The 26,816-nt window shown below is 43.7% G+C and overlaps 1 protein-coding gene across 1 annotated transcript; it reads left to right on the top strand.

The window, feature by feature from the left end:
* Positions 1-1,986: 1,986 nt before the first annotated feature.
* ranbp10 (RAN binding protein 10) lies at positions 1,987-26,816 on the top strand (the record flags this gene model as incomplete). Its single annotated transcript, XM_079223648.1, has 15 exons — positions 1,987-2,185; positions 9,704-9,815; positions 12,968-13,020; positions 18,382-18,549; positions 18,678-18,700; positions 19,680-19,864; positions 20,456-20,568; positions 20,896-21,004; positions 22,647-22,795; positions 22,892-23,108; positions 23,920-24,071; positions 24,345-24,493; positions 25,290-25,401; positions 25,584-25,725; positions 26,621-26,816. 14 exons carry the CDS (start codon positions 1,987-1,989, stop codon positions 25,712-25,714), a joined length of 1,872 nt encoding a protein of 623 aa, XP_079079774.1. The 3' UTR covers positions 25,715-25,725; positions 26,621-26,816.

Genomic DNA, 26,816 nt, shown 5'->3' with positions numbered 1-26,816 from the left:
TCAGATGGCACCTTCGTAACATCACCTAAACGGATCTAATTCTTCTTAAGAAATTAAAAATGACCCAGCAGGCTTACTCGTACAGGTACTGACCTAAAGTGTTTTCATATTCCTTTTTGATGGCAGAAAGAAGCGGTTGGTAGGTTCTGAACTCTTTGATGAAACAACCAAAGACATCACGGTAGACCTGTGGCCAGATTAAGATATGTGAGTATCCAAACCCCAAAGTGTGTATGGTAATTCCTCTGGTTTTTATTGTGTACAAAAATAAAAACAACAGCAAAGAATCAACAACAACAACAACAAAAATAACACCTGTAGTTTCAGTTCCTGAAATGTTGGCTCTTGGGAGCTGATAGTACGTAGCTCCTTGTCCACGTAGCTCTCCAGGTGCATCAGGAGTTGAGGCTTTCTCCCTGGGCCTGAATACATGTAACTGCTACCTGTCCAGCAGAACTACAGAGCCACACACACACACACACACACACACGCACACACGCACACACACACACACACACACACACACACACACACACACACACACACACAGCTTTGATAGTGACCCTATCATCTTCGCGGCGAGCATAATAGGTTACTTGATCTATTCATCATTCATTAATCTAAAGTGGGCTCTTCCTGAGTGACATTCTGCCAGGTTTTATGAACCTGTCGCTACCTGGTTTTCTTACCTTTGTCACTGCGGGTTGGACACAAATAGAACCGGCACTTTCTCCTTCTTGTCCTTCCACTGATGTCTGGACAGTGTCATTTTGCAGTCTATGGTCATATATAAATCCCCCAAAAATGGCACATTGTCGTTTAGAAAAACTTTCACAAGGATACCAGTTTACAAAGGTTTGTTGTCACTATACAACAGGGTTGCACAACGACATTTACATTGAAATCCCACTTTGAAAGCTAATAACAAAACAAACAAGTTATATATTTAATATTTTAATTACTTGCCTTTGTTTTTGTGACGGTGATAAAGGTGGAAATTTTACATATTTATGCGGTGACATCTTTACGTCGGCCCAATAATAACAGAGCAACCTCTAATCCTAATTATATATAGTTATATTGCTGAATTTGGCTCGTTTAGCTCGAGGTTGGCTTTAGCATCACAGATCACAGCATTGTACCGCGGTTTCCATAGTAACGAGAAGGGACCACGCAGCAAGACCCACATAGTAGACCGCGGCGCGCCTGACTAGTTTTCAAATTGTGTAAATTAAAAGTTTCGTCCTAAATAGAAAGCACGTAGACGCGGTCTAAACACGGGAAACGGCGACTTTTTTTTAGAACGAGTCCGTAGAAGTCATTAACTCTGACTTTTTCCAATTACAAAAAATGTATGACTAAAAAAAAAAAAGAAAAAAAAGCATTAACCTACTTCATAAATATCCCATATAAACAGCACCTTCCAAAATACCGTATTATAATAGGCCTAAAAACTTAGAAATAAGAAAAACATCTCGTGCCGAAATACCTTGAATAAAAACTCATTATGCATATTTAGAGAAAAATAATACACTTTTGCTGTTGTTCTGGAAAGAATATAAATTCCGTCATGCATAACAAAGACGTGTATGTTCCACATTATCTTGTGCCACTTATGGATACAACGAGGGATGAAGTTGAAATTATATAACGTTAACGTTCTTGAAAAATGTTCTATAAATTTCCCAGCTGAAAAACTACATTTCCCAGCTACCTTTCTCAGGGAAAGCCTTTCACCAGGATGACCGCGGCGGGGCCGTGTAGTCATTTCGAAAGACGGCGCGTTAAAGCGAACGTGCAGCGGAACTACAGTACCCAGGATGCACCGCTCCAGCCTACAGTGCATTCTGCTGCTTATCCGGGGATGTCACACCGCTGCTATTTTCTCCCCTCAGTCCCTCTCACTCTCAGCCTACAGCTCAAGCGGACTGACACGGGGCTTTGGATAGAAAGAAACGGACAATAAGGCACAACACAAGGGCCAAAATGGCAGAGCTCGGAGCGGGAAGCCTGCCGTTGGGAGATCCTGCTTTTAATTACCAGGAGCACGAGCTGAACGAGCGGCTGAAGCGGCTCTACCCGGCTGTGAACGAGGAAGAGACCCCTTTACCCCGATCCTGGAGCCCCAAGGATAAATACAGCTACATTGGGCTGTCACAGAACAACCTGCGGGTCCATTACAAAGGTTAGAGAGCTAGCTCAGCCCGATGGTCTGGGCCAGTCACAACAGCTAAGAGGGTCTCAGCTCAAATCTGTCACTCTGCTGCAGCGGAGGGGGGGACCCCCCCCCCCCCAGCATGCGATCATGCTGATTGTGTGTGTGGTGTGTGTGCGCACTCCTGGTAAATCTAGTCTGAGCTGCCTCTACTGTAACCTTGCTTTGTTTCACAAATGAGCAGAGGAATGCCCCAAAAGGGTCGTCAGTGAACTCGCTCACTCTGACAGCTTGTCTTGTTACCACCACGCTGAAACCCACCTTCAACAACACCTACTCTCGTTTTGTTTATTTACCGCTCGTGACGTTATTTGTCTGCAGTGAACTGTGCCTCTGACGTCCTCCATAGTTTGTACTGGAAGGGGAGGCCACTGCCAGCAGCGAACGACGCATCAGCGAACTAATGGCATTTAACTAACAGGAGCTAGCTCCCAGCGGCTAGCCGTGTGGCTAACCAGCTAGCGGGAGCTAGCTCCTAGTGACTAATGTTGTATTTACCTAAAAACAGTGGGGCACGCGGGCGACAAGATGGACACGAGCCAAACTTGTTGTTAACGTGTTACAATGTAGCTAGTGCTGTGAGGGCAGTGCTGCAATTGTTTAGCTTTTTGACAGCAGCAACCACCAAAAATGGAATAATAAAAAAAAAGCTTTGTTGTGTTTCTCGCGTGAATTCGGTGACGGCGTTTCTATAAGTCTTTTCCAGAATTAGTAAATCATTTTTGTTCCTCCCCTCAGCCTGGAAGCAACCGGTCCCCCTCCATTCAGGACTGTATGTGCCCTGAGCTCAACAACAGTCTCATGTCCAGCCTCCAGCAGGCAGCCAGCTCGTTTTCAACAGCTGCTGTGAGGGAGGAGGCCTCTGCGCACTGCATTAGGCCAAATGTACCGATCTTGTTATGCTTCGTTTGGTATCGGCTAGATTACTTTGTCTTTTTTTTTTTTTTAGCATTCCCACAACAACAGCAACTTTAACGTTAGTCGTCTGACGGTTTCAATCAATCAATCATTACTTCGGATGTCTAAAATATGTCAGGATGGCCTGCAGGCCTATCAGATGTATATAAATATATATCCAGCTCCTAAATCAAAACAAGGTGACTCTATGCGAAGTCCTGTTTCGCCTGCTGTGTTATTTCTCGTCAGGCGACACATCCGGGCAGCCCCCCACTAGCTGCTCTGCATCTCAGGCTGAGAAAAATCCCCACAGAGGCATTGCGAGGCCTGTTGGCTGTTTACATCAGAGGAACATGCTGGGGATGAGAGGATGCAGGCAGGCTGTGTAACCCATTTTGGATTTGGATATTTGGCACATGCGTATGTGATGGTCCTGCTGTTTGGGAAAAGCAGGGAAGGCCTTTTTAAATTGTTTTCATTTGTTAATGTCAAGACTCTCAAGTAGATTGCCAGATATAACCCACCTATTATTTGATGCATAATGGAGCAGATCCCTGCTGTTGATATGAACAGTGGTCGTATTTCATATACGCCTGTGTTCTGTTATATCAGTGGAGTGGATTTCGGATGCTGCTTTATTGATTTGTGTTGAAGATGTGACAAAAAGAGCTGTGACATAGTGTTTCTTTCTTTTCATCCAGCCTTCCATTATAATCAATACTATTGAGATCCTGGCATTCTGTCTCAAATTACCCATGCACTTGTCACAGCTGTGGCATTGGCATGCCCGTGTATGTCTGCAGATAAGACGTGTCGTGTCATGATGGGGTTATTTATGTAGGTCATTGACGTCACGTCTTTATGTCTACGAGAAATGCCCAGATTAAGTGACACTGCACAATCGTTCAGGGATGATGTATAAATAGGTCTCTTTTCTGGAGTGTGCGGGATCATTTCTCTCCTAGTAGTTTTAGCTCCCACTCTGTTGCCTCACCCTTGTGGTTTGAATGCTATTTTGACCAGTGTGCCAATTTTCTCTGTTCAAGGCCACACAGTGTCTACGTCGTCCTGCTGTGCACAGACAGATTAATTTACCCTGTCTCAATAGATGGGGACATAAATAAACACTGCAACACATAAACAAATATATTGACTTATTGGCTGTGAAAACACCAATGAGTGATGTCTTTTTTTGTTAAAAATGATTTACAAAAACTGTAGCCCATGAAGGATGTATCTGCTTTATTCTGATGTAAAGATGATTACACTGTTATTAAATTGTATTTATAGGCCTTAAGGATTAATTAATGGAAAGACGGATACAGTTGGCTGACAGGTCGAGCTACATACCTAAAGGGAGCTAAACATTACATACCTCACTGTAGCATACTCTGTAGTGTTGTCTGTGCTTCTTGTAAGTATGAATTCAATTCAGTTTATTTTATATAGCCCAACATCACAAATACAAGTTTGCCTCAGAGGGCTTTACAATCTGTGCACATAACATCCCTGTCCCGGGACCTCACATCGGATCAGGACAAATTAATGAATATATCGCTGTTTGACAATCGACTGGCCAGCTTTCTATGCATCTTATAAAGTTTCGATTCCCGGGCTGGTGTGCCCTCTGAGGGGAGTTTGCATGTTCTCCCTGTGTCAGTGTTTTTTTTTCCTCTGGGTTCTCCTCCCAGGCTCTAAATTGCCCTGTGGTAGCCTGGTAACTGGCCCAGGGTGAACCCCATCAGCTGTAAAGTTCCCCTGCTGGGTGTGTAAATGAGAAACAACTCTTAAGGTCGACGATTTGCAAACAGTTAGATTACAACTTGTTGCACTGCCCCCAAGGGGCCCACACAAATCAATTAGCATAGCTTAAGCTTCTGCACTTGTGGCAGCGCTTCACTCCAACTGTGTCGAGGATAAGTCACCTTCTTACGACATGAACCATGAGATGCTGACCCTCATCCAAATCGCTCAGATGTGAAACCTCCCCAAGTGATGTAGGTCACAGCTTGACACAGCTACAACAACTGACAACTACATCTTCTGGAAAAAATCTGACATGCAATCCCGAGGTCAACAAAGGAGGTTGGACATCCTCCAATCCTTGGCTGTGTCTTTAAACTCTATCCTTGGAAAAAAATACAAATCACAAACAGAATGACCAAGCACAATAGAGTCATCTATTGAGAAAGCGCTTGACAAGGTGCCAAGAGTGAAGACAAAGCTTTTGGTCCAGTTATACAAGGACCTAATTGCTCATAGGAGCAGCCCCAGTGGCCCACAATCCCCGAGCTGTCCCCTCAGGACTCCTTGGACTGGTTCAAGTTCAATAAGCACACTTCTACTTCACAAGTCAAAAATAAAAGTACTGCAGATACTGTAATTAATGTTCCAGCACTGCTAGAAGTTAGAAATCGTAGCCGCCTGCTCATTGAAGTTGTGGCTAATGGCAGTTTTTTTTTTCCGTGGCGGCATTGCATTTTCATCAAGCGAGTACTGTAGGTGGAGTGAAAGAATTAAGGAACAAGGCTGGGGCCGCTATATTTAGCCACTGTAACTTAAAGTCAAGGAAGGATCCTTGAACAGCTGAATTTTAAGAATGTCAATTCATCGAATGCCGCCAAAGTTTTGATGAGTTTTACTTTGTTTATATTGCGTGTTTTACCATAGATGAGGTACATTCCCATAGGTGTGTTCAGTAGTGGTGCAATGAATCAGAGTCACGGATTGGATCAGCACAAAAGAAAAAAGGGAGAAAATTTAACTTTTACAGATCCCTGATTATGTTTTTTTGCCACGGATACCAATTGCTGATCATTGATGATACGGATTCCTTTGTTGTTTGGTTATACAGCTGGTCTACAAGGTTCCAGATGTCTCCTTCAAACAACTGGATTTAATCATGTTTCTCACCAACACATGAGGTGATCACAATAACATACTAATTGACCTTCAGTCAATACTAATTTTCACTAAACGGAGCCTGAACACATCAGAATGTAACCGAACTGACTCTTTGTTCTCCTGTCAGTTTAAACCTGGACCGGTGGTTCACTATGTAACATTATCAGAGATCGGTGACGATAAAAGCATGAATGCTGATGTCCCGATCGATATTTAGTGGTGGATAACGACCTTGAGTAAAACTTCATTTCACACTGTGATGATTAACGTTAAACTGTGTAACTAATCCGCGGTTAACATGCGTGCCGATCCATGAGGGGGATCCGTAGGGATCACGGATTGACAGTGGTCCGTTGCACCACTGGTGTTCAGCAATCCCGGCTGATTACAATCCTGTGTTCAGGTCTAAGTTTGGTAGATCTTTGACGGGGATCCTGTGAGGTATCTAAACTCTGCATACTACTATTACGGAGGGCATTGATGGTTCAATCCCCGGCTCTGTCCTCTCCACATGTAGCAGTGTCCTTGAACAAGACCCTGAATCCTGATTGCTCCCAGTCAGGAGGCCACCACCTTGAACCCTACCACCATTAATGTGCGCTAAAATTGTGGGAAAAATCAATTTACGAAGTTCCCATCATGCGCGTATTTATGTATACGATATCAGACAGCAGGCCTAGGTAGAAAATGCACGGCTCGCCACTGGAAACTAGCAAGAGTCTGCTAGTTTTCAAAAAGTAACCAAGGTTCAAACCTAAGCCCACTGTTGCCAACTCTTGTTCCAATAGAAGTAGCTAGCAACACTAGCTCCAAAAGTTGCTAAATCTAGCGAGAAAGCCACCAAGATGGCAACACTGACATCCCGTCCCCTTCAGGCCTACCTCAAAAGCCCCTCCCCCAAAAGTTTCATAATGAACGTAAACAACAAAACATGGCAATTGTAAGCAATCTGTTAATCTGGTTACGAGTAATGAGTGCACGGGCAGAATACGAATAATTTTGTTTTGTTATTAACCATCTATGAACCACCAGTTACATTCAGACCGAAAAGATGGTATAACATCAAACTCGCGTGTTCAAAGATTTTATATTATACGGGGAAGGTGGATTTCGGTGAGAGCTGTATAGACTCAACCAGCATACTAAAACTGTGGGTGCAGAGCAAAATCAGCCTCAAGTACTCATACCTGTTTCACATTACAAGCAGTGTATTTTGTTGTATTTGTCAGTTGTTGTTGGTATTTTTGTGGCATACCTACTGCCTTTCGGGCCACACAATTCTGAATATCTTGCACTCTAAGTGCCGACTATACCCGTGTATACGAACGGGCAATATGTAGCCCTGCACTGAGTATTAACGTTGTCAAAAATGATTCTTGAGTAATTTTGCAACCCTGATTTTGCTTCACTCTTCTGCCGCTGCCGACGGGTAAAGGAAGAGGACAATGTGACGTTGTGGCCTTTGTTGCACTTGCTTGTTATTAAACTGTTATAGACTTTGCACTCCACCCCCTGCTTGTGATCAAGCCTAGAAACCTGGGATGGGATTACTGGCGTTCCGGTAAGCAATTACGGCCTCACTGTGCTACCGGGGGTAAGAACGGGACATTAACCTTCAATCCTACACCTCCAGTGGAGAGGTTTGATGTCACATAACAGCTGAAAGGTGTGAGCCTCCTTTCTCAGAGGACCGTTTACTTCAGTTAAATAGTTACAGTACTTTACTATGTAACAGTAGCTAATTGTGTTGTAGATGGAGGTGTACGTCTCTAAAACACCCCGAACAGAGTTCCTCCTAATCAGCTGACAATGTGAGGCCACATTATCATTATAACAATGTTTTTTTTTTTGGAGGGGTCATTTAAGGGTAAGGGTCTTTGAAAATAGCATGTCTCCTACGCATCCATGCAGCAGTAGGGAGACCTGCTGGTGGAGCAGCTAAAAATAGATGCCATGAATGTGTTGCTGCGACCATCAGACCACACACACACACACACACACACACACACACACACACACACACACACACACACACACACACACACACACACTCACACAGTCACATGGATGAATGTAGGTTCAAGCTTATGTTTATATTGTGTGTATTATTAATGTTCTACAAATTGTAATGCACTTCAATTAATCATGATGACAGTTTTAGGGTATGATTGCATGGAATTGATAAACGCTGTACTTGGATGATCAGTGTAAATGGTACATCAAATAAAAAAGTGAAGTATGTTATAGTTAATTATAGACCACAACACAGCTCGGTTTCAGTCAACTAGCATATTTGATTATAACTGTATGTCGTGTCTGTTCCCAGGCTTCTGTGTTAGTAGCTGGAACACACACACACACACACACACACACACACACACACACACACACACACACTCGGCAACAGCCTCAAGGTGTCTGCTAACAGCCAGCTGCTTCGTTTAAGGTTACAGCCTATCTACATTTCATATACACACACACACACACACACACACACAGAGCTCACAATGACTTTATAAGAAGAGGCGGCGGAGTCAGTCACTGCTAGGAAAGAGACGCGCTGCTGATCATGGTAGTCTCTCTCTCTCTCTCTCTCTCTCTCTCTCTCTCTCTCTCTCTCTCTCTCTCGACCCATGGGATTGCACAAGCACCCATCTGAATATAGAATGACAGACAGTAATGACTGTTTGTGCTTGGATCTAATTGGTCCAGAGACGATTTGACCCGCCACTCACATCTTTACCACTGATCGTATGTAAAGTCGTTTATCTGTACGCGACTGATGTAAAAGTTACCTCAGTGGGAGTATAGGGTCTTAGGAGTCCTATCGGAGCTTGTTCTGTGCATGAGTCATCACTCGATGTCATTGCAGGTCCCAGTGCATCAAGTCAAATTGTTAGACACAACTGTGTCTGATCTTTGGATTGATGTGACGTCCGAGAAAACGAAGTAATGACATGGAGGAGTCTGTTCGTGGAAACAAAGGCTCTGGGATGGAAAAATAGAAGCTCCTGATGGATCACATTTACCAACTCTAGAGCATGACGAGCAAAAACGGTGGCAAACCAAATACAATACCATAGTTGTGCCTTTATCACGTGTTTGTAGTCCAGTTAAGGTCACGGCACACAATCATTTTGAAATGTAAAAGAGTTGTAACTAAACGATAAGGATATTTTTTTTATTATTTTTTTCCGGAGCAGATATTCCAGCATTTTCACAATTCTCCACTGCTACATGTGAGGGAGAGTTTGACCGTGTAAAGTTGCAGGTCGGTGTTTGTTAGACGCAACACTTTTAAAGATGCTAAACACTCAGTTATATATAGAAGTCATATCATGAGACAACAAAGGCACTTTTTTTGAGTGCACAGGAATTTTCTTTTACGAGCAGTTGGCTTTGCCTCCGCTGGTTTTGGAATTAAACTCTGCCAACAAGCAAACAAGTTTGGTGAAACTCTTCCAAAAAGCAGCAATCAAACACGGTTCCAATGTTTATTCTAACGCTCCATTTTGCGAGTGAAGGGAAAACGGCAGACTGAGGCCACTTTGTCAACGGTTGCTTTTGTTTTTTCCAGATGAAAAAACAACCCAAACCTTCATGCTGCACTTCCTAGGAGAGTTGACTTCTTGCATTAAATGATGTTACCATGTTGTTCACGTGCACCCTGTAATTCTCCTCTTGCAGGTCATGGCAAGAACCACAAGGACGCAGCCTCGGTGCGAGCCACACACCCCATCCCCGCCGCCTGCGGGATCTACTACTTCGAGGTCAAGATTGTCAGCAAAGGCCGAGACGGGTAAGCAGATACAACTCTGTTCGAGCTTGATAGACGGTTTTCCAAGTTGGTGGCGCAGGCGTGACTTATTTTTGTCGGCCGACCCCAGAAGTGAGCATCGCACCGGTTCCCTCGACCAAAAAAGGCCGACGTGGTTTGTCGGTTGTTTTTTTAGGACTGAAAATAAGCTCCGTGGTAAGCAAACATTTCTGACACAGGCGTGAATGCAATCGGCTGAGGTAAACTACGTTGAGGTCACGTGACGACGCATCACCACTACGAAGCTAAAGGGTGATAATGTTTTGGAGTCCCATTTGGCCGCTTGTTTGCAGCCGTGTTTTTGAGGACTGGGGGTATTTCATGACGTATTTTATACCGTAGAACCAACACTTTTAAATCTCTTAAGCTTGTGTAAACCACAGACCTTATATCAGGCATCTAGCTAAAAACCCATTGACAAAAACAACGATAATTTACTTTGAGTTGAGGGAGCCACTTCCAGGTTTTAGGATTCTTTAGCACTCTATTACATGTGTCCTAAACTTTTCTGGGTCAATATTGCACTCAAACAAAATCAAAAAGCTTATAGATTCAAATTGATGGGCTCAATCATTACTTCATCATACCCAGCTATTGTTTTTTATCGTCTGAAGTCTCATGCTTCACGTTCGGGTCCATGGACCCCAACACTGCATTGGCTGCTTTCTGAGCCTTTTGCCAACAGGAGCCAATCTCACGAGACATACTTGTTGTTTGATATGAACATAAATTGTGCCGTTAAAAATATTTGTATTAAATCATCTATGTGTATGCGCACACACAGAGGTTATAGCGAGTGGCAGCAAACAGTAAAAAGCTATATTTCGATTGGACTTTAGCTATTTGACATGCTAAACATTAGAATGTCAAATAACATACTAGACATCTAGGAAGTCTAGTATAGTGTTTGTGTTTTCAGGTTAGCTGCAGTTCTGTGGTTGTATCTTCCTCCACAATGTGTTAAAAACCACTGGATCAGAATGTACTTTCTTTGTTTCCCGTGGGTTGTTTTGGTAAGGTCAGTCATCCCGGGGTCATAGTTGCACCAACAGTGGCGGACATGAAAACTCGTCTGTTGCGTGAGCGAAAATGGGGACCTTACGAACCCAAAAGTGGTTCAGCAACATGCCCTGGCCTGTCAGGTCTGAAGGGACCAAACCTGACTGTCGAGGTTCTGTACAGCCCAATTTGGCCCAGTTATTTCCAGAAACATGAACTATGAATGCACATCAAAAAGCAGAGACGCAATGTCAAATCTAATCATGTTTTAGTGGTTCTTGATGATACATTTTAAAACTATTATTGGAGGAAAAAAAATCTTTGTAGGCGGGTTGTAACGTGGTTTTTTTTTTCTTCTGCAGGCACTAGTGCAATAAAAAACCAAAAAAACTTGCTTGTTCACATCTGGTTTCACAGACTGATCATGCTATTGCTTGTACTCATATGTGGACCCGAGTACACTCTGTGCCAACCGAATGTTTACCCCGTGATTAAACCAATGCAGGCATTGTTTGCTCCAAGATAGCAGCAGAATAGGTGACATCATGCCCTGCTCTTGAGGTAACTGAATTAAGCAAAAACTGAATTCAAATTCAATTGTACAGAAAGCCGCATTACTGCCTCTGAGCTTAAGCGTCGGATGGGATTGTTGTGGTTGTTGATCTGTACCAGCGACTCTGCAATTACTTTGCTACATGCTTATGCACGGCTTTCAGAACTCCCTTTTTTTCCCTCCTGGGAACCATAACTCTCCTCCATCCTCCCCAGTAATAGTCTCCGGTTGCATAATGTACTGTTAACACTCCCCAGTTTTAGTTGAGCAGCTCAGTGTGAACAGAACAAACCAGTGGTGTAAAAGACAACTGCTGTGTGGGAGTGTCTGTATGTGTAACTGCTGCCTCAGCTGTAAATGGAAAGCCTCCCAAACCAACATAGCGGCTTGAGTTGAAACGCCAGACAGCACTGGTGTGACTGGACACTTCCATTTGAAGAACTGGCCAAAGGCTCAGTATGATTTATTTAGTTTGAGTGAAACTATGATTGTAATCTGATACCAAGAACAGTCTCGGTGTTCTGATGTTTCTCTGGGTTCTGAGGCTTGATGATTTCATCACCTGGGTAATCCTTATCAGAAGTTTTTAGTCATGCTTTAGCTCTAATATTGGTCAACAACTATTACATGCATTGCCATGCAATTCTGTGCAGACATTCGTGATCTCCGGAGGATCAGCCCTACTGACTTTGGTCTTTTCCTGACTTTTTGTCTAATGCCAGTACAGTATTATTTTTTTAATAATCAAGTGAAATATCTCAAAAACCAATAAACAAATTGGCACAACGTTCATTGTCTGCAGAGGATGAACCCTTCTTTAGTGACTCCAAAGATTCACTTTCGCGGCACCATAAGAAATACAACTGTTGGATTGATTGCAGTAGGAATGCGGTGCCGACATTTATGTCCCCCTCAGGATGAATTGTAATAACTGTGCTGATCCCTTAACTTTTAATTTAAGGCCATCATTGGTCCAAGATAGAAAATGTTCAACTGATGTTAGCGTTTAGCTCAAAGTATACAGCCTCTCTGAGGTGATAGCATGACCGAGGTCTCTTTGTCTTGTTTTATAATGGCAGACTGAATAAGGAAGTCGCCCCTAGATAATCAGTTCTCTGGAGTGATTCAGACTTATTCCTGTCACTCTGCGTCACGCTTTCTTGTCTCACCCTTAGTTCAATTTATTCGACAACTTCCTTAAAAACATCTTCCAGTGGACTGATGTGTCACCAGAGTCTGTTCCTCCTCTTACATCCCAGATGCCACTGAGGAAAAAACATGAAACTTGTGAATGAGGCCGTCCAGCCGACTTGGATGAGAAATAAGTCATTGCTGGGATTTGAGCGATGACATCGTCATGTGCCAAAATCAGCTGTGCCAGACGCATTCAATTGACAATATTGATGACCCGTTCAATCGGGCAAAATGTGTTTTTTTTTTTGTTTTTTTCTCTCACTGTGCTTTCGTAAAGCTTGCTTACACGGAAAGGATGCAGCCGGGGCGCTTATCCTCGTGGGACGGACTTATGATGTCACGGCAAAATCTACGAAAGTTTGAACTTTTCCTCTCTTGTTGTGTGCAGGTACATGGGCATCGGCTTGTCCGCCCAGGGAGTCAACATGAACAGACTGCCTGGTGAGTATCATGATGCATGATGTCACCATAACATGACCAGCACGGGGAAAGACGGGTCGATAGATAGGTATTTGTCAGACAGATCAATGCCGACATTAATTTAAGGATGTTACGGTGGACATGAAGGGTAGATGTCAATATTAATTGATGAAAGGATGGTGGACAACAGGACGGAGCCTGTGGTTGGAGCAATCAGCGAGATGGGGCGAAAGATGTATTCCCAAGGTTACAAGACGAACAGAGAGCATGGCGAGTACTTAATCACGCCACTGTCCGGAGATAAAGTCAGTTCGTTGGGACAGAGCCAGCATTTTCAAACACCTGGCGGTCGGATCGGAACGTTGCGTTGGCAAGCCGGGAAGAAAAAAAACGACCCGCAGCTTTGTTTTCTTCTTTTTGTTCGGATTTGGTTCCACACAGGACAGTCTACCCAGTCAGGGGTTGGCCAAATCCGTGACCCTGACCTTTTCCTAATTACTCATTGGCCCACCTTTCCAGCCCTCCGACCCCACTGGCTCGGATTACAATCAAGTGTTGACAGTGCTGTGTGGTGGTTGGTTTACTTAAACCTCTACTTCACCGAACAGTGAGGTATTACTCAGCAATGTAAACACTGAAAGAGGGTTGACTATTAGCACACTAGGTCGGGGTTTTCATCCCGGCTAGGGATATTTTTGGGTAGTGGGGAGAAATGCTGTGGACGGACAATGCGATATCTCTGTGCATGCAGGCGAGACATAAACATGGATGAAAGAAATGATGGAAGCAACAATAAATGGATTTTGTGGATAAGTGAAAGTAGCTGGAGAAGTGCCTACCTCCTGTGAGATTTGGGGGGATGAAAGTGTGAGGAGAACGTGTGGCGGCGCTATACTAATTGGATGTGGCTTGTGGATTCCCTCTGACAGCTGCAGAAAGAACATGTCAGGACATGTCAGGACATGCCAGCGAGCAGTCGTATGGATCAGGGACACATGATGTTGACTTGGGCTTGCAGTCTGACCTCAGACTACTCCGGTGTTACCGATTAACTGGTTTTTGAATTAGCTGGTTTATGTTCGCGTGCGTGAGGCAGATGTGTCGTAGGAGACAAGAATCAAGAATTCGGTTTAGTCTCATCTTATGTATTGAGCTTAATTCTGGAGAAAAAAAAGAAAACCTACAGAACACTTTAACGAAAGGGGATGTCAACTGATTTCACACTTCAAAGTCAGTTGACTTTTCACAATGAGTACTGTTATATCATATCTGGAGGAGCTTTGGCCAAGAAACAACTGAGTTTTGGGTGTGGAGAAAACAAATATATACACACTGGGTAATGGAGTTTGAAAGTTTACAAAGCAGAGGGTCCAATGAGGTCCAATTGACTTGCATTATGGAACAGTATTTTGGGACTTACAGTACACTGAGTTTATGACCACGAGTGATGCTATGGAGCAATGCTTATTTCATGTGGGTCTCTGTTTTTCAGCTCGGGGGGTTCTCAACATTTTGTAACTTAAGGCCCACTAAGTTCTAAATTATTAAAACCACTCTGCCACCTTAGAACATCTTGCCAAAGTAAAAGAGTAAAAAAAAGAAAATATAAACTGTAAATATGTGGTGTGCTTCCGTCGGCAGCAATGACCAAAAAACACATTTCTGTTTACCCTCATCCATTACTGCCTGCCAATATGAATCCAGATTTAATGTATTCAAGCCCATATTTGCCCATATATTTCGTATCAACAACAGTTAGCTAACATTATGTCACCGTTAGCTAGCTAGCTAGCTATCATTATGTCACCGTTAGCTAGCTAGCTAACGTTATGTCACCGTTAACTAGCAAAACCTGTTGTCCCCACTCTAAATTACTCAAAAAGGTTTATATCATTTAATCTAACATGAGTCACTTCCTCTGTGGCCCACTGTCTGAGGCTCACCAGTGGGCATACATGCACATGCGCAGACGGGCATCCCAGTACATATTTCTGTCCCCAATTACAAGCTGTTCCGCCGATGGACAGTCACTGTAACGCACCAACAAATGTAGCAGTGAAGCGAGCTAGCAAACATGAGCGTAAACAACACACAGTGCGAGACGGCTCAGTCTGTGATGCTTTCAATAATCAAACTAGTTTTGGGCCAACTGTTAACTTAATTGTTAATACAGCTGTAAATAATACAGTTGGTTTTATGGTTGTTCATATTAAATCAAATGTGGAATTACTTAAACGTCATTAAATGTCATTCATAATATAAACAAACTACACTAACAGGCACCACATATTTACAGTTTATATTTTCTTTTTTTTACTCTTTTACTTTGGCAAGATGGTCTAAGGTGGCAGAGTGGTTTTAATAATCAGAACTTAGTGGGCCTTAAGTTACAAAATGTTGAGAACCCCCGAGCTGAAAAACAGAGACCCACATGAAATAAGCATTGCTCCATAGCATCACTCGTGGTCATAAACTCAGTGTACTGTAAGTCCCAAAATACTGTTCCATAATGCAAGTCAATTGGACCTCATTGGACCCTCTGCTTTGTAAACTTTCAAACTCCATTACCCAGTGTGTATATATTTGTTTTCTCCACACCCAAAACTCAGTTGTTTCTTGGCCAAAGCTCCTCCAGATATGATATAACAGTACTCGTGAAAAGTCAACTGACTTTGAAGTGTGAAATCAGTTGACATCCCCTTTCGTTAAAGTGTTCTGTAGGTTTTCTTTTTTTTCTCCAGAATTAAGCTCAATACATAAGATGAGACTAAACCCAATTCTTGATTCTAAAGATGAAGATAGAATAAATCACAGTACATAGTAGTATACAGAACAATGCTGACTGCCACATGGTCGTGTCATTTGTTGCCGTGAGTTATAAAAAGGATTTGGAAAAATATGCGCGCACAGTCACGGTGACGTCCTTGAATGGTTCTCTGATGACACTGGAGGATGAGTAGTGGCCGTATAGTAGCCAAGGGCCGGAATAAAGCCTCTCCCAACCAATCTCACCGTTGCTCTGACCACACACACACACACACACAGACACAGAGATATCAATCATCCTCCGGTCTTCCTCACGTGTCGAATATCACACAAAGGGTGCAACAACGTGGAGGGCCGCGCTCTCCAAACCTGCTCACCTTGTAGTTATGAAAATATGTCTGGCTGCTAGGTTTCCACTAAAGATGGTCCGTACCCACTGTGTGCGTGTGTGTGTCCTGGACGGGCCGATTGAGTCTTTTTACTTGTTTGTGGTTATCTCTGCTTGCTTGTGTGATTGTGCACACTGTTATGTCTATGTGCACATATTTGCTGGTGAAAGTCATGCGTTCATCGTGTGTGTGTGTGTGTGTGAGTGTGTCCTTAATAGTATAACGTTCTCCACTGCTGACCGCTGTGTCTGATCCTGCTGTGGAGGCCTGCCCATTTCATTAGCATGTTGGAGCAGTGAGCCTGGCTTTAGAGGCAATATCCGTGTCAGCAGATTAATCTAATACCTCACCGCACGCACGCGCAGAAGTACATACACAGAATGCATGGAGACGGCCCAGTACACACTCGACTTCAAAATAAACACGCCGCATGACACAGAACCGTATTCACACATTTAGGCTCGGGTTAATGCTCTTATCACGGGCTCACAGATGCACACATATACGAGGACGCGTCTAATATCTCGGCTATCCCACGACCTACTTTCACTAACCCCGCTTTGCTTTTTTGGCACCGGCGGGTGAGCTGTGATTGAGGAGAGACGGCGACGGGGCAGCAGCGAGCTGAACACTGTCGCCGAACAACGCCTGCAATGTCTGATGTTGCTCAGCTGGTTCCTCTTGCTGTGTATATTTCTTGGATGGACACATGTAACCCTTTAGTGTGTGTGTGTGTGTGTGTGTGTGTGTGTGTGTGTGTGTGTGTGTGTGTGTGGTAACTACGAGCCCCTCCTCTGGACTATCTTCTGTGTACAAAGCTTCTTTCTTTTTCCCCTAAAGGTTATTTGAGGTTTTGTCAAGTGAAAAGAACGACATGGTCAAAAGCCCCATTATAAAATTACAACTGTGAACGTACTTTTGAGAGCGTCCTCATCTTTGCAGAAACCGGAACGATTCTTTTTCCCCTTCAGATTGCAGGGATTTTTTGAATGCAATGTTTTGGTGGGCTTGAGCATATCATGCGATACTTTAAATATATGGCCGCACTGTAATTACTTTTTTTACTGGATACTTTAGCTGTTTAATTCTCTCAAAATCTTTCAAATGATGCAATAACTGAAGAAAAACTTGCTCCCACGCCAAGTCACAAAAACCTACCGCTTCCATTTTTAAAGGGATTTAATTGCCAAAAAGCATTGAGAACCACTGCTTTAGGTTACACTAGCAACTGGTGTTAACTAACTGGAATAAAACAATAGGACATTTTGCCATGTCGCAGTGGGAAAAGCACAGGTGTTAATAACAAAATGAATGCCGGCTAAATTCCATTTAGCTGCTTCAGTTTGCGTGTGTGTGTGTGTGTGTGTGTGTGTGTGTGTGTGCTCTTCTCCATCGGTGATGTTATTAGACGTAGCTATTGTTAGACACACATGTGCTTTTCCTACAAGGACGAGTCAAAACGTCTGCTGTGAGGGAAAAAGGCCCTTCCCTCACCGCCTTGTTTTCAATTTGTACCAAATTAAACATTTATTCCCAGATAGGCTCCTTGTAAATTTTGAGCGAAATTACAAACCTGTGAAATACAGCTTCATGAAATAAGTGTTTTCTCCACAGTTGCAGTGAGCCAATAATCTGGTTGAATAAATACTGGACGGTCACATACATCGTCAAGACATTTGGGAGTTTAATGAGGGAGTCATGATATTCCCCCTTCCTACCTCCCTCCCTACGGTGTCCTGGTTCATCCTCCTGAGCTGCTGTTCCTGTGGGCAGTGACTCACCAGTTTCTATGCACAGACGAGATCCTCCTGCTGGTCACCCTCAGCACTGCAGCGCATGCCAGAGAGCCAGAAAGTGTGTGTGTGTGTGTGTTTGTGTGTGAATTTCCACGAGACGCCCTGCAGGCAGCGGCAGTCAGATGGGAAAACCTGAGCAGCCGAAGTCAATGAGTATCTGTCTCTTTTCCTTCAGCAGCAGCAAATACCAGACGAGAGCGGCCTCGAGCGGGTCGCCTCTCCTCAGACGCTCCGCTGGCTTCAAAAGCCGTTTTATTGATGGCTGAATGTGTGTGTGTGTGTGTGTGTGTGTGTGTGTGCAGACGTATGGCGTGAAACGACTCGCATACTCATCCAGCTTTGTTGTTGGTCACAGGGTGCCTGGCTAACAGTTACATTTTCCCACAATGTGCAACATAACCAAGCTAATCCTGACCCCTGTCCTGTTCCAGGATGGGACAAGCACTCGTACGGCTACCACGGAGACGACGGACACTCCTTCTGCTCCTCCGGGACCGGCCAGCCGTACGGCCCGACGTTCACCACGGGGGACGTGATCGGCTGCTGCGTGAACCTCATCAACAACACTTGCTTCTACACCAAAAACGGCATCAGTTTAGGTCGGCATGGATTTGAATCGATTATAGTTGTACACGAATAAACACGAACGCTACGTTTGTCACCGCTTCATCTCGAGCTTGAGAGGATCATACGTACCTCACTAACGGTGTGTCCTCTTGTCCCTCAGGTGTGGCCTTCACAGACCTCCCTGTAAGTACCATTATCATCATCTCTCGATACACCAGCTTACTTCTACCAGCGCTTTCTTTTCTTGTCTTAGTTTTGTTCGTTTTGATTCTGTAGCAGCTTGGCAGCCATGGAAATAGTCCAATTTGTACCCGTTTATTTAGCCTCTGACAACAAACAGTATTACAAAGTTTTCTGCACATTATGCTAATATGATATCCAACCCATGTGAGCCGTATCATACCATAGCTAGTGATACATGATAACATATATATATATATATATATATATATATATATATATATATATATATATATATATATAGCTGGATGATGTCCATGCAGGCCCACGTCTAATTGCAGCTTGTGTTGGCAGTTGGTTTGGAAACTAACCTTATTTTGTCCAGTGGCTGCAGTAACTGGAACATTCCCCTAAAAAAAAAAACTCAAAACCCCAAACATCCACTTTAACGGTTTAACCAGCCAAATCGTTTAAAAAACAAGAATTCAAAATCCCACTTGGCCGCCGGCCACGGTTGCTGCGAGAGCAGATGGCGTTACCGAGCGCCGTCGGCCCGAACCAGCGTTCAAACGGGTGTCTGTGTCATTTTCATACCCTGCTGGTGTTTTTTTTTTTTTTTGGTCCAGCTGAGCCCTGTGATCTGATGATGGCCAAGTAAAAAGTTTACCCACTGACCGATTCTCATTACAGGAACTTAACAAGCTGTGAGCTGAGGCTTTCCATCATCAATGCTGTTATGAACTTGGGAGTTCTTATTTCATTTCTAGTATCATTTAAACACCAGGATGTTTCTACACATCACAGTGGACCAATTGCACAGTTTAGTGGCACAGTTCGATAGGCTAATAAACTAATAAACTATTACACAAATTATAACTTTCTCAAGATTATGCAACTCGATACTTAATTGGTCTTGCACACATCTATCTGTATGTTTTGCTCAAAACAACCTGAATCAGGTTTTATCTGTAACATCCACCAGCCCAACCTGTATCCCACTGTGGGGCTGCAAACTCCGGGAGAGATCGTAGACGCCAACTTTGGCCAGCAGCCGTTCGTCTTCGACATCGAGGACTACATGAGCGAATGGAGGGCCAAGATCCACGGCATGATCGCCCGCTTCCCCATAGGAGAGAGGCTGGGGGAGTGGCAGGCTGTCCTGCAGAAGTAAGGTTCAGTCGAGACACACACACACACACACACACACACACACACACACACACACACACACACACACACACACACACACACACACCTGTCAGCTGAGCACACTGTTTTGAAAAACGAATAAAAAAGACATCACTGTTACCCTGGATGACATATTCCCATATTAGAGTGAAGACTGTCATTTATTTTGATTAAATCCCACCGACTCGGTCCTGCTGCTGTAACATACTCACTAGATCCCCAAAATGTAGATTAATCCACTGCTGAAAGTAGTCCCCAACAAATGCACTATTTGCTCATGTGTGGCTAAGGTTTGCTAGAATCTACAGTGCGACAAATGTTTTAGGACATTTTCAAGCATTTATTTTCAATGATGAAACATTTGTATTTATGTCGTCAGCAGGAACCGCGTTTGGGGCCGAGAGCCACAGACCGTATCAGGGAGTCAGAAAGCATTAGAGGCAGAATAACACAATCTTAGTTGTTGGTCTTTTGGGGCATCTGTTGACAGCATGTGTATATCACCAGACTTTTTATTTTTTAACCTTTCTTCAGCCTTTAAACAATATGTTTTGTGTGCGCTGTCTCTAGTATGGTGTCTAGCTACCTGGTGCATCATGGGTACTGTGCCACCGCAACAGCCTTCGCCAGAGCCACAGAGACCATGATACAAGAGGACCAGTCATCTATAAAGAACAGACAGAGTGAGTGACCAAACCAACCACACGCATATTGTTTCACTATTCATTTCATCGGTACTAAGTCCCTTAATAGCACCAAGGAATGTCCCGGGCTTTCTGCTAAACCATAAGGTGTAGCTGCCGGTTTTCACAACGGAATACTTCCAGCAAACTTTTTCCACTGACATATGGATTTTAAGCATCCCATCATTTTTTAAACAAACGGCGCCCAGAATCCGATACTACGGGTATTATTTGTCCTCTAATGACCCGTCAAATGTTCGCTGTGTAAGCGTCGGTTCCTCGTGATCAATATGCTGTGAATAGCACCCTGTTTCTTTGGTCCAATAGGAATACAGAAGCTGGTGCTGGCCGGACGGGTGGGTGAAGCCATAGAGGCTACTCAGCAGCTTTACCCCAGCCTGTTAGAACACAACCCCAACCTACTATTCATGTTGAAGTAAGTCAGGAGGGTTTTAAGGACTAAGATTGAATGCAGGGCAGAGATGCTGTCTACAGGGTTCTTACAGTCATGGAAAGCCTGGAAAAGTCATGGATTATTAAAATGGTTAATTCCAGGCCTGGAAAAGTCCTTGAAAAAAATAAAATCCCAAAAGTTTGGGAAAAGTCAAGGAAATGTGTTACAGTATATTCATGTGTTCATGTCGTTCATTTACGCTGAGTTTGAAATTATTAATTTGCTTTTAAAAGAAAGACGCTGAAATTATAAGCAGGCATCTATATACATGTTTATTCTTTTAATTAAACTATTGTCTCTCATTCATTTGTGTCATTTAAGGTTTACTGTATGCTTTGGAATCCTCATTGTTAGTTTAAATCAGGGGTCAGAAACCTTTCCTATCCAAAGAGCCATTTTGCCCTATTTTCCACCAAATAAAAATCATCTGGAGCCACAAAAGCTATTTGATATCATAGCTTATAAAGTTTTATATATAGTCATAATATATATATACAAAAACTATAGTTTGTTGTATTCATGAAATTATAGAACAAGAATAAAGACAATTCTTGACATTGTATTGCTATTTTACCTGTTATAACTATCAAGAGGAGAAAAAGTAATATAGTCATGTGTCGGCTACATTGAGGTCAATTAAACACCGGCCTTGATCCCTCCTCGTATGTATGGCTCATGGGATAGAGTGGTCGTCCTGTAACCACAGGGTAGCAGGTTCATACCTGTCCTCCTCACAGTGTGCTGTGATGTTGAAATGTCCTTTAGCAAGACACTGAACCCGTACTTGGTCCCCGGGCTCTTCACCGCAGCCCACTGCACCTAGAATGCCAAGTATGGTTTTCTTGTGATAACTTATTATTTAAATAAATGAACTCTGAAATAAATAGGCCATGTCCACACTACTGCGTTTCCATTTAAAAGGCATATCTTTTGATACATTTCAGAAAATGCTGTGTGCTTGTTCTAGAATCTTTCAACAGCAAATATTTTGTTGTTTACTAATTTCTCGCCACATATCAAGCAGACAGGTCAGCCAGCATCGTTGGCAGTGAAAGCAAATGAATACGTCCACGCAGAATTAAACTCTGTATTTTTAGTCGTGACTTTTCTTTTTTTTTAATTATCCGTTGACAGTTTACTGAGGGTGGGGTTCTGCATAGCATGAGTAGCCACCTGCAGGGAAAGACTCTTGACAGCGACGTGATGTGACGCACTTTTAGTTAAAAACTAAATCGAAACTCTTTTTTTTCATTGTCACAGTATCACCCCAAACTCCAAGATAAGAGGTGTTCCCTTTGGAAGATTGTCCACTGGGCAAAAAAAAAAAAGATATCTTTATTTTTTTTGTCAAAGCCTCAGGGAGCCGCACCAGAGGGGCTAAAGAGCCGCATGTGGCTCCGGAGCCGCGGGTTGCCAACCCCTGGTTTAAATACTAAATTTTCTCACCTTTTCATGTTTACATGGATTTCACAAAATGTTTGGTCATGGAAATTTAGTTTAATGTCATGGAAAAGTCATAGAAATCCATTGGTCGAAATGTGTATGAACCCTGTGTATAGGGGGAGGGGGAGTAAACCGTCCGCTCAGAAATGGCAGTTCAACACCCTCGTGCCTCTCGTTCTAGGTGTCGCCAGTTCGTGGAGATGGTGAACGGCACAGACAGCGAGGTCCGCTGCTTGAGCATCCGCTCCCCGAAGTCCCAGGACAGTTACCCAGGCTCACCCAGCCTCAGCCCCCGCCACGGAGCCAACAACACACACCTGCACGCCGGAGGTACACAAGCTCATCGCCTGTGAAACATCCACCAAAAAGAACATTTAGTTATGTTTTTGTAGAAATGAGACATGCGTCTGTTCCCCTGCCACACAGGAGCCGACAGTCCGACCTGCAGTAACGGAGTGACCCCCCCCAACAAGTCAAAGAGCCACAGCGGCACTGGTGTCGGCGGCATCAAATACCCCAGCGTGTCCTCCTCCGCCTCCTCTTCCACCTCCTCCTCCCCGTCCTCCGTCAACTACTCCGAGTCCAACTCCTCCGACTCCACCAAGAGCCAGCCGCACAGCGCCAACAGCACCCAGGAAACCAGGTAGGGGATCCTGGACTTGTGGCTCCTGGCGGCGGCGCTGATGCACAACAGGTGTGGAGTGTCGGGCGCTCGGTGACGACGTCGAACGCGGCACACGCCGGCGATTTATGATCGCAATATAAACAGAGATGTAGGAGGTGGTGCTGACGTTGCGCTCGGTCGGCTCACAGTGGATCATAAAAGGTGCCCCACGGGACAGTTTAACGTTAATGAATTATTACGACCGCAATTGTAAGACATTAATATGTAATCAGTGCAAGTAAATAATAACATTGGCACAGAAGAACATTGGCAGCGTCTATGATACTGCACTGCGCTTCACTTTGTGTGCCACTGAATTATTTATAGAAAGGAAATCTTCTATTTTGATCCCCAGTGTTGAGGGAGGGCATAATATCTTCTGTTTTTAAAGGCCCTGAAGTCCCATTTATCTCAATCAACTTCTAACTGCGAGCGACGTGGTCACACATGGACTCACTTGTCATGAGCGGCCATCTTTTTTTTTAATTTCATTCACACGAGATATGGATTTATAACGCAACACAAAACAAGAGCATTTTTGCAAAACACGATGCGTCACGATAAACTTTGTTGCTTGTCCAGTCGTGAATATTTAAAGCTATAGAAAAATGACAGGAAGCAACAGGGTGGAATTTTTTTAAATTTTTATACCCCACATCTTTGTTCTTAATGTATCATTTCTGACCATCCTTCTGTAGTTGATTGACATTCCGTGTGTGTGTGTGTGTGTGTGTGTGTGTGTGTGTGTGTGTGTGTGTGTGTGTGTGTGTGTGTGTGTGTGTGTGTGTGTGTGTGTGTGTAGTGACAGTGAGATGGAGATCGAAGCAGAGCACTATACCAACGGGGTCGTCGAGGGCTCCTCGGCGCGGATCATGAATGGCACATACAAACACGAAGAGATCCTACAGCCCGATGACAACAGCATTGGGAATGGGGTCACAGGTACACACACACACACACGCACACGCACACACGCACGCGCGCACACACACAGAGACAGATCTGCATGTTGCATATGAGAAACATCATGAATCTTTCATGATGCTTTTCCTTATTCATCTTTATGTGCTTTATTGTGTACCTCGCCTCCTGCTTTTTGTTTTCCCTCTATGTATGTATGTATGTATGTATGTGTGTGTGTGTGTGTGTGTGTGTGTGTGTGTGTGTGTGTGTGTGTGTGTGTGTGTGTGTGTGTGTGTGTGTGTGTGTGTGCAGATGAGAGTTGTAGTAATGGCAGACAGCTGTGTGGTGGGAACCAGGCAGCCACAGAGAGGATGATCCAGTTCGGACGGGAGCTGCAGGGACTCAATGAACAGCTGTGCCGCGAGTTTGGCAAGAACGCCACGCACAAGAAGATGTTGCAGGTACACACATACACACGCACAACTGCACATACTCCCACTTTGGATTTCAACAAACGGCTGCGCTACAGCAGGTTAAATTGATGCCAAAATTGGGCCTTTTCACAAAAGAATTCGCCCAAGAAGGACATTTATTGTTGAATGACCTGCTATTTTACAGTTTTCTTCGACTGTTGCATCAAGTAATGTTCAACTACTAGGGGTCATGGTTTTGACCACTTGAATAAAGTTATTTCTTTCCCATCATATGTGCGATTATGGTTCAACTTCAACGACACCAGTTCTCTGCCGCTTGCCGGACCGAAAGCGCACAGTTTAGGTTTTCTAGGTACGGGACACGAGTCACGGCTAGCGACACAGACGAGTCTTTCTGTCTTTTCTCTACAGCTGACCCAAATGGTCTTGTAAGCTCAAAAGTGTCTCAATAATTAATATTTAGCAATAAGTGAGGACTAACAACTCACTTGTGATGGTGACAGATCATATTAAAATTTCCGTGAATAAAAAAATAGATAGATAATTTATGTTATAAACCAATAAATACATGTATAAATAGCTAAATTATTATATAAAGTAATACATACATTTCAAAAAAATTATAGATAAATAAAGTCATAGATTAATTTATAAAAAAATATATAGATAAATAATTAAATAAAGTAGACTCAACGCCAAATGAGCCTAACCTTGGAAGTTGCAGAATATATTAATGTGTGTGTGTGTGTGTGTGTGTGTGTGTGTGTGTGTGTGTGTGTGTGTGTGTGTGTGTGTGTGTGTGTGTGTGTGTGTGTGTGTCTAGGATGCATTCAGCCTGCTGGCGTACTCGGACCCGTGGAACTGCCCCGTGGGCCAGCAGTTAGAGCCCACCCAGAGAGAATCGCTCTGCTCTGCACTCAACAGCGCCATACTGGGTAAAGAGTGTGTGTGTGTGTGTGTGTGTGTGTGTGTGTGTGTGTGTGTGTGTGTGTGTGTGTGTGTCGGACAGATAACTTACAAAAAATGTCCCTGTACATGTACCTTTTTACCTGACCACATGCATTGTGACTCACGTGTTGCACCATCTCCCCCTCCTGACTGTGTTTTCCCGCCCCAGAGTCCCAAAATCTGCCCAAGCAGCCTCCGCTGATGTTGGCGCTCGGCCAGGCCACCGAGTGTGTTCAGCTCATGGCCCGGGTCCGGTCCGGCTCCTGCTCCTTCGCCAGAGTAGACAACTTTTTGCACTAGCCCAGGTCCAGGTGAGTCACGTAACAATCCTCGGACAATACGCGCGTCGTTCTCTTACGTTGTGCTCATTCGGACTCCGCGCCACGCTAACACGCCCGCTGTGGAGATTCAGAGATGTGGACAAAACAACACCATTCATGGCAAGTGGTGCAAGCCTCCTGTGACTCTACCAGTTGGACCTACATTTTTTTAAATAAATCATTTCAGTTTAACTGAATGTAAACTAAGAAGTTAGCTCCCTGATTTAGCTATTAGCTTTTTACTCCCTGGGCAAGTTTCCAGCTAACCAAACTAGCTGTTAGTCTCCAGTAATGATCAACAGTTACTAAACACTAGTATAACAGATATCTGATTGCTTTTGTAGGTGTGTTAGATGTTGTTCGGTTCTAGAGAGGTGACCCACAGGTTTTTTCCCTCCTGTTGAACACGCAATCAAACTCAAAAGACAATTGATCGTCCTCCTAAAAGTCTCTACTGGATACACGGCTGATACAAATAAAATAAACACGCTTTCTCTGAGACACATTGTTTATCAAGATTCACGTTGCCTGAACAACCACAAATTATAAGAATACGATCCTGGTTGAAAAATGTCCTGTTGTTGTTTTTAAAGGACATGTGACATTTGGCATCCGGTATTGAAATGTACAGTATGTCTGAAGCACCTCAGTCTCCATCCATTATTTTTCCTCCAGTGAATTACATACACGATGAAATGAAAAACATTCGGTTGACATATTCCACACCAGTCTTACAGTATGTGAAGTAAAAGGAACTACAATTACTGAATCGTGAAAATACCAAAACAACAAATTTGTGCTGTGCAGGAATATTAACGCAAGCTGTTTTTAAACCGTGCTCCATTCATTCATAACCTTGCTTAGATGATTACCCGTCTCTCCACAGGTTAATGTTAAGTAGCACGGAGAGAAGGCATGTCCAGCAGGTAGTTGTCATGGCGACGGAGGAAAGAGCATGCGTGCAATTGGTGCGTTTGGCTGTCCATCAGACCGAGAGCCAGCGGCACAGACAGAGGAGCAGAGGAGAGCGGCAGAGAAGAAAGCTTCCTTTTTAATTTAGTATTATCAAATAAAGACATGTG

Source organism: Taurulus bubalis (assembly GCF_910589615.1).
Source record: "Taurulus bubalis genome assembly, chromosome: 9".
NCBI lineage: Eukaryota > Metazoa > Chordata > Actinopteri > Perciformes > Cottidae > Taurulus > Taurulus bubalis.
The sequence above is the reverse complement of the archived record's forward strand: the minus strand, read 5'-3'. Positions and strand labels throughout refer to the sequence as shown.